The 17,981-nt window shown below is 39.2% G+C and overlaps 1 protein-coding gene across 1 annotated transcript in view; it reads left to right on the top strand.

Annotated features, from left to right (window-relative positions):
- Window positions 1–17,981, top strand: part of COL19A1 (collagen type XIX alpha 1 chain) — a 201,151-nt gene that overhangs the window by 174,218 nt on the left and 8,952 nt on the right. The window contains exons 37-46 of the mRNA XM_059829068.1: window positions 97–147; window positions 230–274; window positions 1,663–1,689; window positions 4,653–4,706; window positions 7,788–7,832; window positions 10,030–10,074; window positions 10,183–10,245; window positions 11,828–11,863; window positions 12,019–12,063; window positions 17,718–17,888. Of these exons, the coding sequence (XP_059685051.1) occupies window positions 97–147; window positions 230–274; window positions 1,663–1,689; window positions 4,653–4,706; window positions 7,788–7,832; window positions 10,030–10,074; window positions 10,183–10,245; window positions 11,828–11,863; window positions 12,019–12,063; window positions 17,718–17,888 (582 nt within the window). The remainder of the gene's footprint in view (window positions 1–96; window positions 148–229; window positions 275–1,662; window positions 1,690–4,652; window positions 4,707–7,787; window positions 7,833–10,029; window positions 10,075–10,182; window positions 10,246–11,827; window positions 11,864–12,018; window positions 12,064–17,717; window positions 17,889–17,981) is intronic.

Here is a 17,981-nt window from a genome sequence, read left to right as displayed (position 1 = left end):
ACCACAGCTTTGCTGAGCTACGGGACTTGAACAGGGTGAGAGTCCTGCCTTTATAATTCATAGTTGTGACACTTACTTGGTTTTTATGTTTTAAAGGGTATGCCTTACAACGAAAGAAATGGAATGAGCAGCTTATATAAACTCCAGGTATTTCTTTTTAATGTTAATTATTTTTTGTCAATCAACACCTAATTTTGGCCCAACTCAACTTTTAAACTTGCTGTTACAGGGAGGTGTGAGCGTCGCTAGTTATCCAGGTCCACCAGGACCTCCGGTAAGTATTAACAGAAATGTAATTTCTAATAGTTAATTGACGTAGTAACAGAGGGGTTGGTTAGTTGCATGCAGTTTGGGTAGGTGGCATGGAATTTGACTTTATATGTGAAAGACAGAAAAAGTAAGGATATGATTGGTATGTAATAAATGATGACATATGCAATTTTATGTGTTTATCAAGCATTTTAGCCCATTTTGGAGAGTATCACAGAATCACAGAATGATAGAGGTTGGAAGGGAGCTCTGGAGATCATCTAGTCCAACCCCCCCCACCAGAGTAGGTTCACCTAGAGCAGGTTGCACAGGAATGTGTCCAGGCGAGTTTTGAATATCTCCAGAGAAGGAGACTCCACAACCTCTCTGGGCAGCTTGTTCCAGTGCTCTGCCACCCTCAAAGGAAAGGAGTTCCTCCTCATGTTTAGATGGAACTTCCTATGATCAAGTTTGTTCCTGTTACGTCTTGTCCTGTCACTGGGCACCACTGAAAAAAAGACTGGCCCCATCTTCCTGGCACCCACCCCCTAAGTATTTAGAAGCATTAATAAGATTCCCCCTCAGTCTTCTCTTCTCCAGACTAAAAAGACCCAAGTCCCTCAGCCTTTCCTCATAAGAAAGGTGTTCTAGTCCCCTAATCACCTTTGTAGTCCTAAGAGTAGTTTATTTTGATTTAAGTATTTCACCATAGCAAGTAAAGGCTGCAAAAACGGTACATAATTTAGTATTGGACTCTTTAGTGAAAGTATCCTAATATCTTAAAATGTGTAGTATAGTATTTATAGTTAGTGATGGCATAGTTTTGTAATGGATTAAATTTGATAACAGAAATGAGAAGCTCATGAATTCTGTCACTGATTCACTGCGTGTAGCTACAGCGCAGAAAAATGTGTAAAACTGAGAATTATATTGTGGCAGTAATACAGGGCTGATGTCTTCCACACTGCAGAGTGCAGAGGCACCACCTTGCAGCTGGACGCTGTTGCTTTGGTTCTGTGGAGCCAAAGATGCTGTGCATTTATTTAGGTCCACTTTCTTGTTAGTATCATAGGCAAGTTCTACTGTTTTAAGATGACTGTCATTTTGGTAACCACGTAAAAATATTGTAGCCATCAGTGATGACTTTGTCCTTACCTTATATGCCATTTGTAGTGACGGGCTCGCTCCAGACCGCACAGCTGTTGTCTTCTGTATTCTGGAACAGCAAAGCAGAAACCAAATATTGCTAAGATTTTATACTAAATTAATCGGCTGAGAGGGCTGGACTTAATATTGATTCTAAATGGACTGCATTAGCGAAGTATACTCATAATGCAGTAATACAAAAAAATACCATCTTATTGTGTAACTCTTCTTTTTTATATGTGTTTCCACTACTTCATTTCTTTGCAGGGTCCAAAAGGAGATCCTGGCACAGTGGTATGTATGTATTTTTTGGTCATGGTAGAGAATTCCCCAAGTAGTTCAACACATGAGCCTAGTCACAAGGGCGGAAGAGTCCATTAACGTTCTTTAGCAGGTAGCTTACCTCCTGCAGAATCAGTAGATCTGAAAAAGACTTTTTAATTGCCAGGCTTGCAAATTTTGCAATTTCTGGTAAATAGTTCTAAATGATAATATAATGAATGACGGAACATAGTATTACCTGCTTGTGGATTCATCTCTGCTGAGCTGTCCCTGGATATATCTAAGAATAGAGAATGTGAAATAAAGGTAGAAAATACCTTAAGAGCTATTAGATTGTTCTCAAAATTAAATTTGAAAGTGATAAGGGAGAAAGGACAGTATACTATGTCATGCTAGCTAGTAACAACTAGAAGTTGATGTTTTCTTTGGAAATGGCATGATGGTTAGTTACAGTATGATCACATTGCTTCTGGTGAGCAAGATGATGATGATCATGGGAGCCACTATACCTTTCAACTATGCAGTTTGACATTCAAAAGCAGATCTATTTAACTTTTTGATGTTTTTTCCTTTAAGCATCGTGTTATGTTCTTTTCATGTGATCTTTCATTAAAAATTATGAGGAGGGGAAGGGCAACTAGTGGAAGAATCTTGAGCAGATGCGTAGGGCTAGCCACCAGCAGAATGTAGATCCAAATTCTGACTGGGTGTACATTTTTCCCGAAGTCCTTGACATGTGATGTAACTTGCCTTTAAAAAAGAGAAACTATATTTGTCATTAGCTTGCGATTTGTCACTGTAGTTCTTAGCCTTTAAAGTGGTAACATTGAAACTTACAGGTATTGTGTCTTGATGACTGGACATCAGTGAAAATACCCAAAATAGAATAGTAAATTTTGAGTATTGATGGTTTAGCCCTAAAAGTATGATAGTATCAAATGTCATTCTAAATGGACATTGCTTTAAAAATTGGACAGGTGCTTCCACAGCAGTTAAAATTTTAAAACATTCGTGTACTTCTTTTTCAAGTCAGGTAACATCACATAACTGCATAATGATAGTTACAGCACTGTAACACTGTGAGGCAGCAAAATAGGTACTGCTCCTTCATGGTCAGTGTGGTAGAACTGTGTCCACCACACCTCTTTTGAATTTCAGGCAGTATGACTGAATCAGGATGAGTACCATGTGTCTGCTAATGGAAATTGATGAGAAGAATTTGCTGATAAAAGCAGTAGCAGCTGAGCTAGTTAGGAAAGAAAATTGTGCCCAGCTGGACTGCATTCCCCATGATCTGCTGATGAATTGTCTACTCGATAAAGATCAGGAAACCCTGAAAAATATTGGAGATCATTTTTGAAACAAAATCGCATCCCTTCCAGCAAAGTAAAGAACAGCTATGTCTGCTATGAATGAAACAAATTACTACTTCAGAGAAATACTTACAGAATTCCTTAACACATTCAGGAGTTTGTTCAACCACCAAGAAGCTGACACTTGACCTCTCCAGCTGCTGTCCTGTCTTCGAATTGTTAGTCTTGGGCAAAATATATAGGGAGATGGTTCAGCAAACATCTTGGATGCCTGGTAGTAAAGAATCATGTCAGAACACAACACATAGGCTGTTTAAATGTCACTAGAGACTGGCCTTGTCTGAATACATCAGGCCACAGTATTTGGAAGATGATGATGACTGTCTTCTGTTGAAGGGTTCTTGTCTTCTGACTTGGGTCCGTATCATGGAGTCTTTCTCTTCAGTAGCAGTGTGAAACTACTGAGAAATGGCTCTACTCATGAAAGCAGCATGCCAGTATCATTTAGTTGTATCTTTTTTCCTACCAGTGCAGGCACAGTATCTACACAAAAATTGCAGTAGGATTAAGTGCAGCTAGCTCAGATTCACCTAGCCAAGACCAAAGTGGTATAGGAAGGTAACATTTTTAAGAGCTCGCTAGGACTTCATCTGTCATGAAGGTGCGTGATCTCCACTCAGCCAACCTCTGCAGGGCCTAGGATCATGTTTGATTCCTTGCCAAGTGTTAATGGAGAGCCAGCTACATGAAAAACTAAACTTTGATCTGTGAACCAATGTGGTAACTGTGCTCCTCAAGGACAATAAGAAACCCAAAACAGAACCCCTCAGCTCTCACAGTAAAACATGGCGTTGTGCGACAGATAGTTTCCTAAAACAGTTGATTAATGTATTTTCAAAAAAAGTCACAAAGCCTTTTTTCTCGTTTCACCATAACGCCCAGAAGCTGAATACATCTTTCTGTACCAGCATCCGTTTCCTACTCAGGAAGCACCATCTCCCAAACAGAGATTAGGTGTGGAAAGTGAGATCTGCCAGAAACTTCATGAAATCCAGAGGGGAATTAGCTGTGGCTTTTGATTTAATTGAGAATTGCTGAAGTACTGGATTTGTTGGCTGTAGTTTAAATCTCTGTGGTAAATTACCGATTTTCTTTAAAAAAAGAAAAAGACTCAAAAGGGCCTCCCCACTCTACACATTAAACTGATTTCTCTAGTGGAGCATGTTTCTGGTTTTCTTTCAAAACTTGAAGACCTACACAGGGACCTAGTCTGTGTGTCCCTTGCTGCAGAGTAAGCTTTGTTTAGGGAACAGAGCATGGAATTGCTTGGACAGCATATGCTTACACCGCGGGCTCTACCGCCTGGAGGTGCTTTAGAGCTAACCTTGGCTTACAAGAACACTGCAGGGGGGTCTTCTGGATTGCATTCTTCATCAAAATTGAAACCGTTAATTCAAATAGTCACACAGTGCCTCTGGGAAAAGCTTAATTCACAGATCACTAAAATAGGGCATAATAAATTCTGTTCACCTAATAACTGGTTAGCTGTTTTACAAATCTCAAGTTAAATAATCTGCTATTGCTTGCTGTTCAACATTTCTCATGTAGAGTACAGAAATTCTAATGTATGCAATCCTTTTTAATTAAAAAAAAAAAAATCAGGGAGACACAGGACCGATGGGATTACCAGGACTGGAAGGACTCCCAGGGGAAAAGGTAGGACTCTTAAAAAAAGAAGTCATGGCTTCTTAGTGGCAACTATCTGCAGCTAAATGTTTTCTGAAACCTTGTTTGAATTTTTTTTGTGTAAGTTAATGTTTCTGTGTGAAAAATATTTGCATATTTATCTGCATTTCCTTTTTTTGCTTTACTGTGGATCTAAATCATATACTCACCCAACACAAAATTTCATTTTCCACAAATGGAAAATTGTGTGTAGGAGGTCTTGTAGTATTTTGTTTTCTTAACTTGATAGAATACTACTATATACTACGTTATATATAGCATATACTATATATAACTATATTACTTGATAGTAATATAGTTAACATGTTCCTAAGTCTGGTCACCCGTTCTTGTTCTCTGTTGAACATCGTCTTAAGCTTACAGTCTGTCTGTTTTGTTCTAAGACTTACGGCATAGCTACAGATCTGAAGAGAAGTTTGTACCTGAATTAGTCTAGACCTAGTTCATGCAAGACTTCCATACAAAAAAAAGTCTATTTCAGATGAGTGTAAAAATATAGAAAAGAGTAGAAATAGAGGGAGAGAGTGATTCCTTACAGTTCCTATTGTATTGCATCCTGCTCTAAAGTGAGCAAAAATATCTTTTCTCAGACTGTTGCTCATGATTCTAAAAAAGGCCTCTTGTTTCTGTTTTGCTTTTCTTGCACTCCATACTGCATGTATGATGCCACCATAGCACATCCCGAACCATATCATATTCTCCAGCTCCTTCCTGTAGTTCAAGTCTGCATTACAGTGCTAGGAAGTTATCCTTTCGTTCAGCTTGTGGCACGTCTCAGCCTTTCACTTACTAGTTGTGGAGGCTGCTACGAATTTAGAGAAAAGCTTGTCATGAAATGCTAAAAATGTGAAGATTTTGGTATTCATTTCTAAATATGGCAAAGTACAAAAAAATCAGCGGATAAATGAAAAAATCTGTTAATAAGTTTTCTATCATTGAAAACAGTTTGATTTTACCCATATCTTTTAAATTTAAGAACAAAAATGAGTAATTTTTTTTTAAATGGGATATTTATTCAGTTTTTTGAATTACATGTTATTCAATGACTTCATAGAAAAATAGTTTACTGAAATTTATTTTTCATCAAAAAGCAATGTAAATGAAGTTTCTCTCCCAGTATCACTGTGCATTACTCCTACTTGTCCAGAGAGTGGAGAGTGACAAGATCTAAGGTAGGTGTCTATACCAGATGTTTAAATTACATTAGATGATTCTTTCTCTGGATGACTACAATTTACAAGCAATTGAAGACTAGTCTGAATTCAAAATGAGCAAAACCAGGGAGATATTACAGGTCTAGAGGAGACAAAGTGGGGACAAGAACTAAATAAAGGGAATAAGCAATGGTGCAGATCATCTAAACAAGCTAAGTGAGTGTTTGGCCCTTTTCCAAAGTAAAAATATCCTTTCCTTAACTAAATTTGGTCAAAATTCCACGTTTCTGGTGCAAATAAATGAACAGAATCCCAGAGTCTGTCTGCCAATCCCAACACTGTAACGCATGCTGGTTTTGAATTTAGAGCTATTAGGTACATCTGTGTAGCAGAATGCCGTCTTCCACAGACAATGTTGGCTGTAATTTCATGAACTGGCTTAAGAACTTCGTGTCCCCAGGCTAAAATGTCTCTTTCCTCAGCCGTGCTGACACAGTGGTTTGTGCAGCCATGCTACAAATCACAATCCTGAAAGGACCAGAATAACCCTTAAAAGAAAAAAGTTGCAAGGGAAGCGTTAGAATTTCTAGCTTCACTGTCATAGCCAGCGTATAGGGAAAACACCACGATACAAGTTCTGGGTCCAGAATAACCACGGGGACAGAGCGCAGTGCTCCAGCCAATATGCCCTGCTACAGATACCCAGTGCTCAGGTGTTCCTGAGGTGCATGTTGTTTCCCTCACTGAGGGGTGAGCTTGCATTGAGTGACTTCTCTTAGCCTCCAGAGCAAGAGAGGTTGAACTGTGGTCTGTAAGCAAGCTTCTGCCTCCAGACACAAGGTCAGACATTTAACTTGTCATCTGTCTACACTTGTGTAATGGAGTTAAATGTTTCTAATTACCAGTGTTATCATTGCGCTACCTGAACAAAGTTATGAGAATGAGGCAAATCAGCATTAGGTATAAGAACAGAAACCAGAAATTCCAACATCTCCTGGGGGTCTTCTGCACAACAGAACGTGGCTGTAGCTATGTTTGCGGAGCTTTTGCAAAAGAGCTCCAGGTAACATAAACTCATCTCACAAAAATATTCTGTTAGTATGGCTTTAACTGTGCCAGGGCTTTTCTGACATGATTATAGAAACTAGGAAGCCTGATTTTTTTCTTACATTTTTAACCAACTTTACACTAGCAGAGTGTAGTGTTACAGACCAATACATGTCAGCGGTGGGTTAGGGCAAATCTTGCTGTGTAGTTTTACCACTGGTGAGCTCCATAGGTCTGCTTTGGGTTACAGTCCTCTCAAGAGAGAAGGATGAATTTGTGCCCACAACTCATCAGCTCCAGCACAAAAGCTATTGTCTTAGTTTACAGCGTAGATTAAAGTTGCTGTATGCTAAAAGGAGAAACTTTGCCTTGAAAGGACCAGGGCAGAAGCAAATTGAGGATGCTGGCTTGCAGCAAATGGATGACTGGGTAGCAGGAACGCGAAAACTTCTTTCAAAGATACGTCTTAAATATGGGGATGTTGATATGATAGTGAATTACCCTATGTGAATTTTGGTCATTGTCATGACCACGAATGATAATTATTTGGAAAACTACAGATAAGTCAGGGACTTTCCATCCCTTTTCAAGGAAGGCCTCAAGCATAGTATAAGGGATAGCATGGAAATTATTACATTATACAAGATAGTGTAAACAGAAGATTTAAGTTACTTGCTCCAGTCTGTAAAATGAGTCAGTGGCAGAGCTAAATATTAGTATTTAGCAGAGCCTGGCTCTTGTCCTCATTTTCAGTTCACTGAATAATCCTTCCTCAGGTTTTAATGGGAATCCACAAACAAAATTCTGTTTTGACTGTTACCATTTAAGTATAGATTTATCTTTTCTTCAGGGTGACCGTGGACCAGCTGGCACGCCAGGAGCAGCAGGGACACCGGTATGTATATTCACTAAAGAAAACTCAGTTTGTTAGAAGCTGAAAAAACAGGTCAAGCAAGGTGCTGAGCTGTAATCTCAATCGCTGTTTGTGGAACGCCAGCGCTTGGCTAATGCTTTACAGGCAGGTCTGAAAATGATGTGTTTTTCCTAAAGAGCTGAGAGTTTTAATACCACTGAGGTTCATATTATTATTAAAATGACAGGAGGGAATGGTGTGAATACATGATAAAGCTGGAATTTGAAGCTGCATATACTTAGTTAAAAAAGCATGAGAGATTCTTCTCATTGCCTCAGTTTACTATTGATAAAGACATCTTCGGTGTTCCTGGACATGCACAAATGTCTGAGCATCTTTCTATCACAAAGAAGAATTATGAACGTTACCTATTGCAGTCCACGAGGATCTGCATATCAAGTCGCTCAAACATTAGCTTTAGGGGAATGCTTTGTCAGCTGTTTACATGTGGCATTCAGAGAAGTTTCTGAAAGTCATCCAGAAACTTTGTTGTAGGTGAAAGTAAATGTAACTAATGATAAATTGAAATTATAATTATTCATTTGTGTTCCTAAAGGAAATGAAGCCAACTTCTCTTTAGATTGCATTCACAGTTTAATGAAAATGTTTATCCATATTTCAGGAGGCAATATGGAGTTATTTATATGCAAATAGATTTATTATTAAATTTGTGCAGCTACCAATCCATTCAGGAGCTGTTTTTAAATTATAAATATGTGTTTCGTAAAACAAAGAGAACTTTACATCTATGCACTCCCATTTCCATTAGCCACTGATTTAGTCTATTGTGTCTATTTAGTCTATTTAGTCTACTGTGAGTTCCAAGAGAGAACATCAGCTTAAAGAGCTTAATTTAGTTAAGTTCTCCTAAAATGAGGCAACATTGCACATTTAAGGGAAAAGAGAAGTATTTCTCTGAGTTTTATAGCCCATGTAAGAATTTCAAAGTTTGTTGCTTTGAAATACATTTCACATTGTGAATCAAGAATGCGGTAGCTGGTTAGGATGATCACAGTTGTTCATTCCCTGTGTATTTCCCACTGGATATGTTCCAAGTCTTATTCTTGTTGCTCTCTATTCTAGCTGGATATGAAATATTTAATGAGTTCCCTTCATCACTGATGGAGTTGCATTCTGTTGATTACATTTAATTCGAATAAAATCCACTGAAATAAATTATTTGCTTGAACATTTTAGGCTAAGCAGTTTTAATTAAAAAATTAATAGATGCATGAGAGACAATATTTTTAGTAGTCTAGGAAGAGTTTTTGAAATATATCCACATATCTTACTGGAAGAGAATTTGTCCTCCTTGCCTGGCATTATTCCCTAGATTGAATAGTGGACCCTTTTTCCCATTTGGGAATATAAACCTCTCATTTTAGCTTTGGCCTTTTGCTGAATGGGATTATCAGGGAAAATTGGACTGAGATTCTGCAAGAATTGCCACTAATGCCTATTTCTTCAGCACGAACCCTCAGTCCTGTTGTTCCTGAACTTGTCATTGGCGTTGATGTGTTGGATCTCTCACTTGTACAAGTCAGCTGAGGATCTGGTCTAAGGATATTTCTGGGAAATGTAGATTCAGAGTAATAGATTCTTATCTGGGGCTGAACCAGATAGGTTGTTAAAAGCAAGGCATCATTTAAAAAAATAAAGACATTTGAAATCACCATCTAAATGATGAGATGAGAAAGGATTGTGAATTCTGGCAGGCTGAACATAAAACGATAATAAAAGTGACTGAAAAAGAGCATGAAGAAAATTTGCAAAAGGTGTCAAGTCATTAATAAAGTCACTTTAAAAAAAATCAGGACTAGGAGATACCAGAAGGAAAAAAAAATCTTAATTTCACATATACAGTGATAAACTTTGATCTGACTGTGAATTCTCGAGAGGTAAATCATGGTGTAAAAGAAAATTTCATTAAAATATTATCTCAGTATTCAGAAAGGGTGAAGAAGACCAAGTGATTGAGTTATGTTGTACACAAGAGCCAGATTAATGTGGCACAAATATTAAAAAAATCTGTTAAATATTTCTTTTTCTACTCTTAAAGCATTTAATGAACATTAACATGAATATTTTACTCAAATATATATCCTCTTTTGTTTTTGACCTAAGAGAAATTATGTTTTGCTTCCTAGTAATTTGAATTTGTAATGCCCTCTTTTTGCAGGGAAAGCCGGGATCTCCCGGGTCCCCAGGGATGCCAGGGGAACCTGTAAGTACAGAATTGAGTTCTGGACTCTTATGATAATACACAAATATTTCAAACACTGAATGCAAGATTTTACATGCAGATTTATATGTGTGTTTTCTTCTTTCTTAGGGTGAAAGAGGACCTATAGGAGATATAGGCTTCCCTGGGCCAGAAGGGCCACAAGGAAAACCAGTAAGCAATTTTATACTGAATATATATGTTCATGACAAAAGGATGCATCTTAGTTTACCAGAAATTACAAAAGAAATGAGATTACATCCTGCTTTGTGTTAGGCTAGGTAACATCTGACGAACACTTAGAGCTACAGTGCTCAATATTAACCGTCCAGTCAGGAATTCCTGGTATTGTGATGTTTCAATAATTAATGTTACTAAGATGTTGCCTTTAAAGGTCTTATGAGGGTCCTTTGGATCCTGTTGACATAAAGGATCCTCTCGTATTTTTTCAGAAGGCAAATATTAACCCAGACACTCCACACAGTCTATAAAGGATGGGGTGACACCATACATTCTCAGTTTCAGTTTAGATAGAGAAGCACGTGCTCTGAGTAAACTTCATAACTCTTCTGTATACAGGTGATACAACACTGCAGCTGAAACATTTACTGTTCACTTAGGATACATCTAATCTGACCTCTTTGTTTAATAAAAGTGTGACAGCACTGTAGTCAGCACTGTCTGAGCTGGCTTAAAACAACCTAGTTTATATTCTATAAGTGGTTCAGCTAGGATAGCACAGAACTCATTATCTTCCCCGAAGCTTGGTGTTTTGGGGACACGCATGAGAAGCAGACCATTTCAGTTTGTCAGCACATCTCCACATTACACTTCTGTCTTGAAAGAAGAGACAATTTCTCTAACTTGAGCAGCAAACTGGCCCAAGATGCCTAATCTGTGCAAAACTCCATTGTGCAGTATGAGAGGCAAGGAAATATTCCTGATGTCTTTGCTCATGCAAGTCCTTCTTTCTGATTCACTGAAATGGCAGTGAGTTTGCTGCATATGCAGATCCGTGTATATCCTAGTAAATTAAACAGTGCCAGAGCATTTATCTTGCAATTATCTGGCATTGTGCAATTGTTAACATACTCTCTGACATTATTTTGACCCATGCCAACTAGGACTCTCAGATAATGCTACATTTCAGTTTGGGGATTTATGTGTGCCTGGGACTGTTTCCAACAGGTGGTATGAATGAGACTCCCCTCTTTTAGGAAGGAAATATGTTTAGCCCAGAGGCTGAAGCTGTGCCGTGCCACAAGTTGTAAGGACCACAGAATGGATCTGGCCACTTGCTATTAAGGCATAATGTCTGTAACAGCAGAAGGGTAATAGGGCATCAGGACTAATACCTAGAATACGAGAAATCTCTTTTATGGTTGTATAATGACTAGCTGGGACTGGAGAAGTGCATCTACAGGTCCATATTCCACATTTGCAGAATTTCCATATAACTTGTCATTTAAAGTTGTGTGCCCATTAAAGTTGATGCACATCTTGATGCCAAAGATTTTTTTTTGTGCTGCCCTCAGCTTAAATCTAATGTTCTTGTAGTTCAGTATCACCCTGCGTTCTGTTATTTCACATCTTAAGACCATTCGTGAGTATTTCTGTATTATAACCACACAAACTGCTGCCTCTGCAGCTTCGGAGTATGTACTGATACCAGCGCTAAACATTGAGCTTTACCTGTATATTTTTTAAATTCCTATACATATGCATATTTATTAATTTTTTTTTTTTTTTTAAATAGGGAATCAATGGAAAAGATGGATTGCCAGGTCCTCCGGTAGGAAAACATGCTTTTGCATACTAGTGTATTTTATTCTTCACAAATACCATAGCTATTAATCCTAAGCAGTCACTTTCAGTTCTGCGAACAGATGAATGTACAAAAAAGCCTTTAAGTGATATGTTTATCTCTTTTCAAAAACAATTTTTCAGGGTGCTGTGGGGAGACCAGGAGACAGAGGACCCAAAGGAGAACGTGTAAGTCCCTTGTTTTAATAACTTTTTTCTTTTTACTGAACAAAGCACCTCATCAACACATATTTTACAGGCAAAACCAAGAAATTAATTCTCTGTGACCTTCAAGCAGTCTCTTAGACAACTAAAAGGTCTAGTCCTAGACACCATTTTAAGGAATTAGAATTGAACTGTCTTCTGCATTTAGAGGAAAAACACATTTTATAGACATCCTAACACAGTAGGCCTGGACAGTGTAAATTGATCAATAGGTTGAAAATTAGAAACTAGCTAATCCTCTTGTGATGCTGTCAGACTTTGCAAGAGCTGTAAAGCTTGCCCCATCGTCATCCCTTGGATCTTCGTATGTCACAATCACAAACCATGTTTTATATAAAACAAGCTTGTTACACTTAGGCAGCAGGAATGCCAATGCAATACTTTACTGCTTCCCAAAATGTTTACACCGTTCTGTCCGTGGTGACAAGATCATAGTGAACAGGAATCATTACGGGACATGAGAGATGATCTTTATTTTGCTAAAGCACAGAAAATCCTAGCGCATATTCTGCTCCTGTTAGAATGTTGCTAAAGCCCTGATGTCCTAATCCAGTTGATACCATATTTATTTGATGAATCAGAAAAGCACCTCCATGTGTAATCTGGAAAAGGTGGTGCTGCTTTATGACACTGAGGAGACATGAGGTTTTAACCATTATTACAATAATTGTCCCTTGCAAAAATGAACAGTTTGCAATGTTCTATTTCTCCTTTTAAGGACACAAATAAAATGTAAGAACCATCTTATTGTACCACCTCCTGTGTACTGCATTACACTGCTCAGCCTTGACCTTGTCAGTGTCAACCTATCTGAATGCCCTGCAAATAGTACTGTACACATACAACCAGAAGAGGAGTCTGGACCTGCAGGTGCATGACCTTGAAACATACTGACAGGGAGGAGGATGTTGAAAAAGTCTGCAAGAGACAGAGACACAGCCTTAGCTTGCTTCATCAGAGTAAAACTTGGGAAGCTTCAGGGTAAGAGAAGAGGGTGTATTTATTCCAGTCTTACCAGTGACAGAGTACATACATATACACATGTACATGTAGCTATAGATGTAATATTGATATATGCTTGCTCTCAGAGAGGTCACAGATGCCTGAATCTGCTCTCATTTCTGGGATCACTGGCAAACATGTCACGATCTAGCTCTCTCTGTACAGAGTAAAATAAATAAAAATATATATATACACACACACACATATATAAAAAAATAAAACAAATATATAGATACATGTTAAAAAATCAATTCCCAGAAGTATTTTTGTCTCAGGTGATAATCAAAATCTCTCACAACCTTTTATAACAGGAAAGTTATAAATATGCACAGTGCAGTATCGGAATACAGTTTTAAGAAAGCTGTCGGTTGTTCCTTACAATTCTGCACGAAAAGAAAAGGTTTGTTGAAAGCAAGGAAAGATCTGCCTAAGAAATAACAGCCAAATACACAGCAGAAGTCTGCATCTCAGATAAGAGATCAGTGGGGGAGTTGGAGTTGATTTTTTTTTTTCCCCCCCTCTGGATAAGGTATTACAGACCTGCGTCTGTGAGAGAGATTGTAATGATTACAGAAAATAACACAAAGTCAAGGTTTTCTTGCAGCCATTATTATTACTGCTGTACAGCATACTCTTTCAGTTTGAGACCAGCTGTTGCAATTACAGAAAAGAGAAGCATCAAAATTGGAAGGACAGAATAAAACCCTTGAGGTTTTCATGTCTAATAGAAGTATATCCTTGTAGAATCCATTTTAAGAAGGAAGAAGTCACCTGGGCTGAAATAATCTTATACATGCTTTGAGTGACTAAACACTGCTGTTATTACTACTTTATAAACTGAGTGACAAACCAGTTGAAAACATGTGGTTTATACCAATCAGAAATATGCCTTTCAAGACATTTCAACAACAGATTAAAGTACTGGTGGATGGCTCATTTATTGCTATTATCTGCATACCTTGATCACAGACCAGGAGCCTGCTGGACTAGAGCATATAGAAACCCAGGCAAAACAATAGCTCCTTCTGCACAGAATTTAGTACAAGATTAAATGCAAGAGATGGGAGAACACTAGAAAGGAGGAGGACTGAATAAATCAGCACCGTAGGCAGAGATCGCAAAACGCAAATGTCCTTCCCTGGTTTTTGTATAAATCATAATGAAGAAGAGTTTAAAGAGGAATCTGGAGGAAGATATAACCTAGTTTTATGAATTTTTACCAGGAGCTTCTTCCAAACACAAAGAAAACACTGGAGGCAGTTAAAAAAATGCTTGTTTGAAAAGTGGCTGCAGTATTTGATCTGCCTCCTACACATTGGCAGCCTGTAAAATGGCAATTGTTTAGAAGAAAAGCAATTCCAGGATCAGCTTCACACTGCCATAGCACCATGGTCTTAGAGAAACCTGTATTTTTCTTTATTTCTAGTAGAATAGCTATCCGTACCTACTCTGTAGGTTTATAAACCTGAGATATTATATATGTATTTCTATGCCTTAAATATGTTTTTAATGAAGGCTTCTTCTAAGTATAGTAATCTTCAGACAGCTTTTTTTATATATGTGAGTGCATGCATGTGTGTGTGGTCTCATTTGAAAGCACTATCAGACAAAATGGTGTGTTCAGTGGCCTCCCTTCAATCTCCAAAAAAGTGACTAAACTAAAAATTGTATTAATGGCTATACCTCTTTCAAGTTTTGCAAGAACACATGGTAGAACAGGAGTTGTTCTTCAATTTTATAATGTTTCAGGTTGCTATGAGCAAAGTAGGAGATGGAAGTTGGATGCAAAAACTTTCTTAAGGCCAGGAAAGAGCCTCTTCCCTGCAGACTACAAAAGTTCTGCTTCTCAGTCAGAATCCTTCCTCTGCCCTGAATTTCTCAACGTGTTGCAATACGCGTCCTCATACAATAGCTGTATGCAGGACAGAACACTTTTTCCTATAAATCTTAAAATTTATAGAAGCCTGAAAAGGTATGCCTCTTCCATCAAAACATTACTCTTCCAGTTCCCCCAATGCACATATGCTCCTTTTCCTGCTCCCATCAACTGTTGAAAATTCGAGAGTCTTTGACAAGGGTTATAGGTGTCTTTTGGGTATCACATCGTATCTTGTCTTTTTTCTACTGAATAGCTAAATTAGCTGTGTGTTTGTTGGAAATCATTCATATGCTGCATATTTAGAGTTTTGCCCAAAGTATTAATGCCCAGAAACTAAAACTGGACATCAGGCGTCTGCAGTGTTGGCAAGAGAAGTCATTTCAGAGAAACACGATAAACGTAATCACACCGAGATTGTTTCCATGTCACATGGACTTCCCTGACCATGTGATCATGTTAGCAGTTTCGCAGGTTGTATTGGGTTTACGTGGCAAGGCTTTGGTCACAGGGGGGCTGCAGGGGTGGCCTCTGTGAGAAGACACCAGGAGCTGCCCCCATGTCAGACAGAGCCAATTCCAGCCGGCTCCAAGACGGACCTGCTGCTGGCCAAAGCTGAGCCCATGAGTGACGTTGGTACTGCCCGTGTGATAGAAAGGGTAAAAAATGCTGTGCAACAGCTGAGAGAGAGGAGTGAGAATATGTGAGAGAAACAGCTCTGCAGACCCCACGGTCAGTGAAGAAGGAGGGGGAGGAGGTGCTCCAGGCGCCGGAGCAGAGATTCCCCTGCAGCCCCTGGTGAAGACCATGGTGAGGCAGGCTGTGCCCTGCAGCCCATGGAGGACCACGGTGGAGCAGATATCCACCTGCAGCCCGTGGAGGACCCCACGCCGGAGCAGGTGGATGTGCCCTGAAGGAAGCTGCAGCCCATGGAGAGCCCACACTGGAGCAGGCTCCTGACAGGACCTGTGACCCCATGAGGAGATGAGTCTACACAGGAGCAGGTTTTCAGACAGGAACTGTGTCCCATGGGGGACCCACACTGGAGCAGTCCATTCCTGAAGAACTGCAGCCCGTGGAAAGGACTCACTCTGGAGCAGTTCATGAAGGAGTGAATCCCATGGGAATGACCCCACACTGGAGCAGGAGGAGAGCGTGATAAGGAAGGAGCAGCAGAGACGAAGTGTTAAGGACTGACTGCAACCCCCATTCCCCATCACCCTGCACTGCTCCTGGGGAGGAGATAGAGGACTGAGGAGTGAAGTTGAGCTTGGGAGGAAAGGGGGTGGGTGGAGGGGAAGGTCTCACTATCCTGCTCTGTTATTATTAATTCGCAATAATTAATCTTCCCCAAGTTCAGTCTGTTTTCCCCGATGGTAATTGGTGAGTGACCTCCCTGTCCTTATCTTGACTCACAAGCTTTTCATCTCATTTTCTCCCCTGTGTTGTTGAGGAGGTGGAGTGGGTACCTGGCAGGCAGCCAAGGTCAACCCACCACAGAGGTTAAAATTATAGGTGTGAGATGATGAGGCCTCAGATTTTGACACTGTGGTTTTTTTCTTGTAGTAGACTTTCAGAGTTCAGAGCCTCTGCAGTCTTACTGAGGACAATTTAAACCCCAATTGGGAATGCATTATGGTTTCCGTTAATGCAATAAAACATCACAAGTGGTCTTTGTAGTGAAGCTTAGTTATAGTCAGTAATAAGCTCTAACTCACTGGGAATCATACAGATTGGAGGACAGATAGGTGATAAAAATGTTATACAACCTTCTGCTTGCATCCTTACCTTCATTTCTTTCTTTTTCAATCTTTACATGTCATGTAAATATGACTTAAGAATATAACTACACTTTTATCAGTCAATGATGTTTCAGATCTGAATACAGTTTACCAGCGCTTGCTGTAGATTAAGAATGCAATTAATTCCATTCATTCACCCCTCATAAATGTAGATTCTGGATTTATCTAGAAATGATGTAGTCAATTCTTGGTGCTGTTTGCTGCTTACGGTGAAGCCTAACATTAGCTTAGGTGATGCAGCAAGGGCAGTCCATGACCCTTAAGAACTGCCAGCTGTTCATTAACAATCTGAACCTGTGACTTGTGGCACTCTGCTCCACAGCTGTAGTTCAGTGGACTAATGGCTAATGCAGTAAGTCACCTAAAAGATTTAATTCCTCACAAATAAAACAAATTTAAATGCTATCTCAGCCATGATGGAAGCTCTTGCTGGCCAGAACATTGACCTTTAATTTATTTTGTTTGCAAAGAATTCACTCCTTATAAATGGAGTTTTGTATTTGTTGTTTCTTGATTAACTGAAATTTTGTGTATATGCAGAAATAAAATATTAGGCTTCTAGGGAAAGTTACAGAAAAAAGTCTGATGCCATGTGTCTGGGGGAATTTTAGCACCTAAATTCTACTTGTGCTGTATTTGACATTTCTAGATCCTTGTATAAGGGCTATAAACTTTCTGCACCCAAGTTCTGTCCTTGAAAAGTGGGTTACAGAGTCAAACTATTTTTTTGTTGTTGACTTCAACATTAAAAGTGTAAGAAAACAAAATGTTACTTGCTGTGTGTTCAGAGACAAGAGTTAACCTGTAAAATCAGCTTACCTGCGTGACTCATAAAATCTATTTCTGAACAGGGAAGAATTTTCTCTTTAGCATTCGTGGGTGACTTTTCCTAGTTTGTTCCACTGTGTGCAATGGATTTCTTTCTACTTTTTACACAGGGAGATCAAGGTATTCCAGGGGACAAAGGCCCACAAGGCGAACGAGGGAAACCTGGCCCATCAGGAGAAAAGGGGGATGTGGGTCCTATGGGGCCACCAGGAGATAGAGGCTATCCAGGATCACCAGGTCATCAAGGTCCCCCAGGTTCACCAGGACCTCCAGGGTTTCCGGTAAGTAAATACAAGTTTTTCTTGGTTGGTTTTGAATTCAGACAACGTGCAGGTAGCATCTGCTAAGCAGTGGAAATTCAACCCAGCAATCCC

The sequence above is a fragment of the Gavia stellata genome, chromosome 2 (genome assembly GCF_030936135.1).
Source record: "Gavia stellata isolate bGavSte3 chromosome 2, bGavSte3.hap2, whole genome shotgun sequence".
In the NCBI taxonomy this organism is placed as follows: Eukaryota; Metazoa; Chordata; class Aves; order Gaviiformes; family Gaviidae; genus Gavia; species Gavia stellata.
This window is presented reverse-complemented; position numbering and strand designations above follow the sequence as displayed.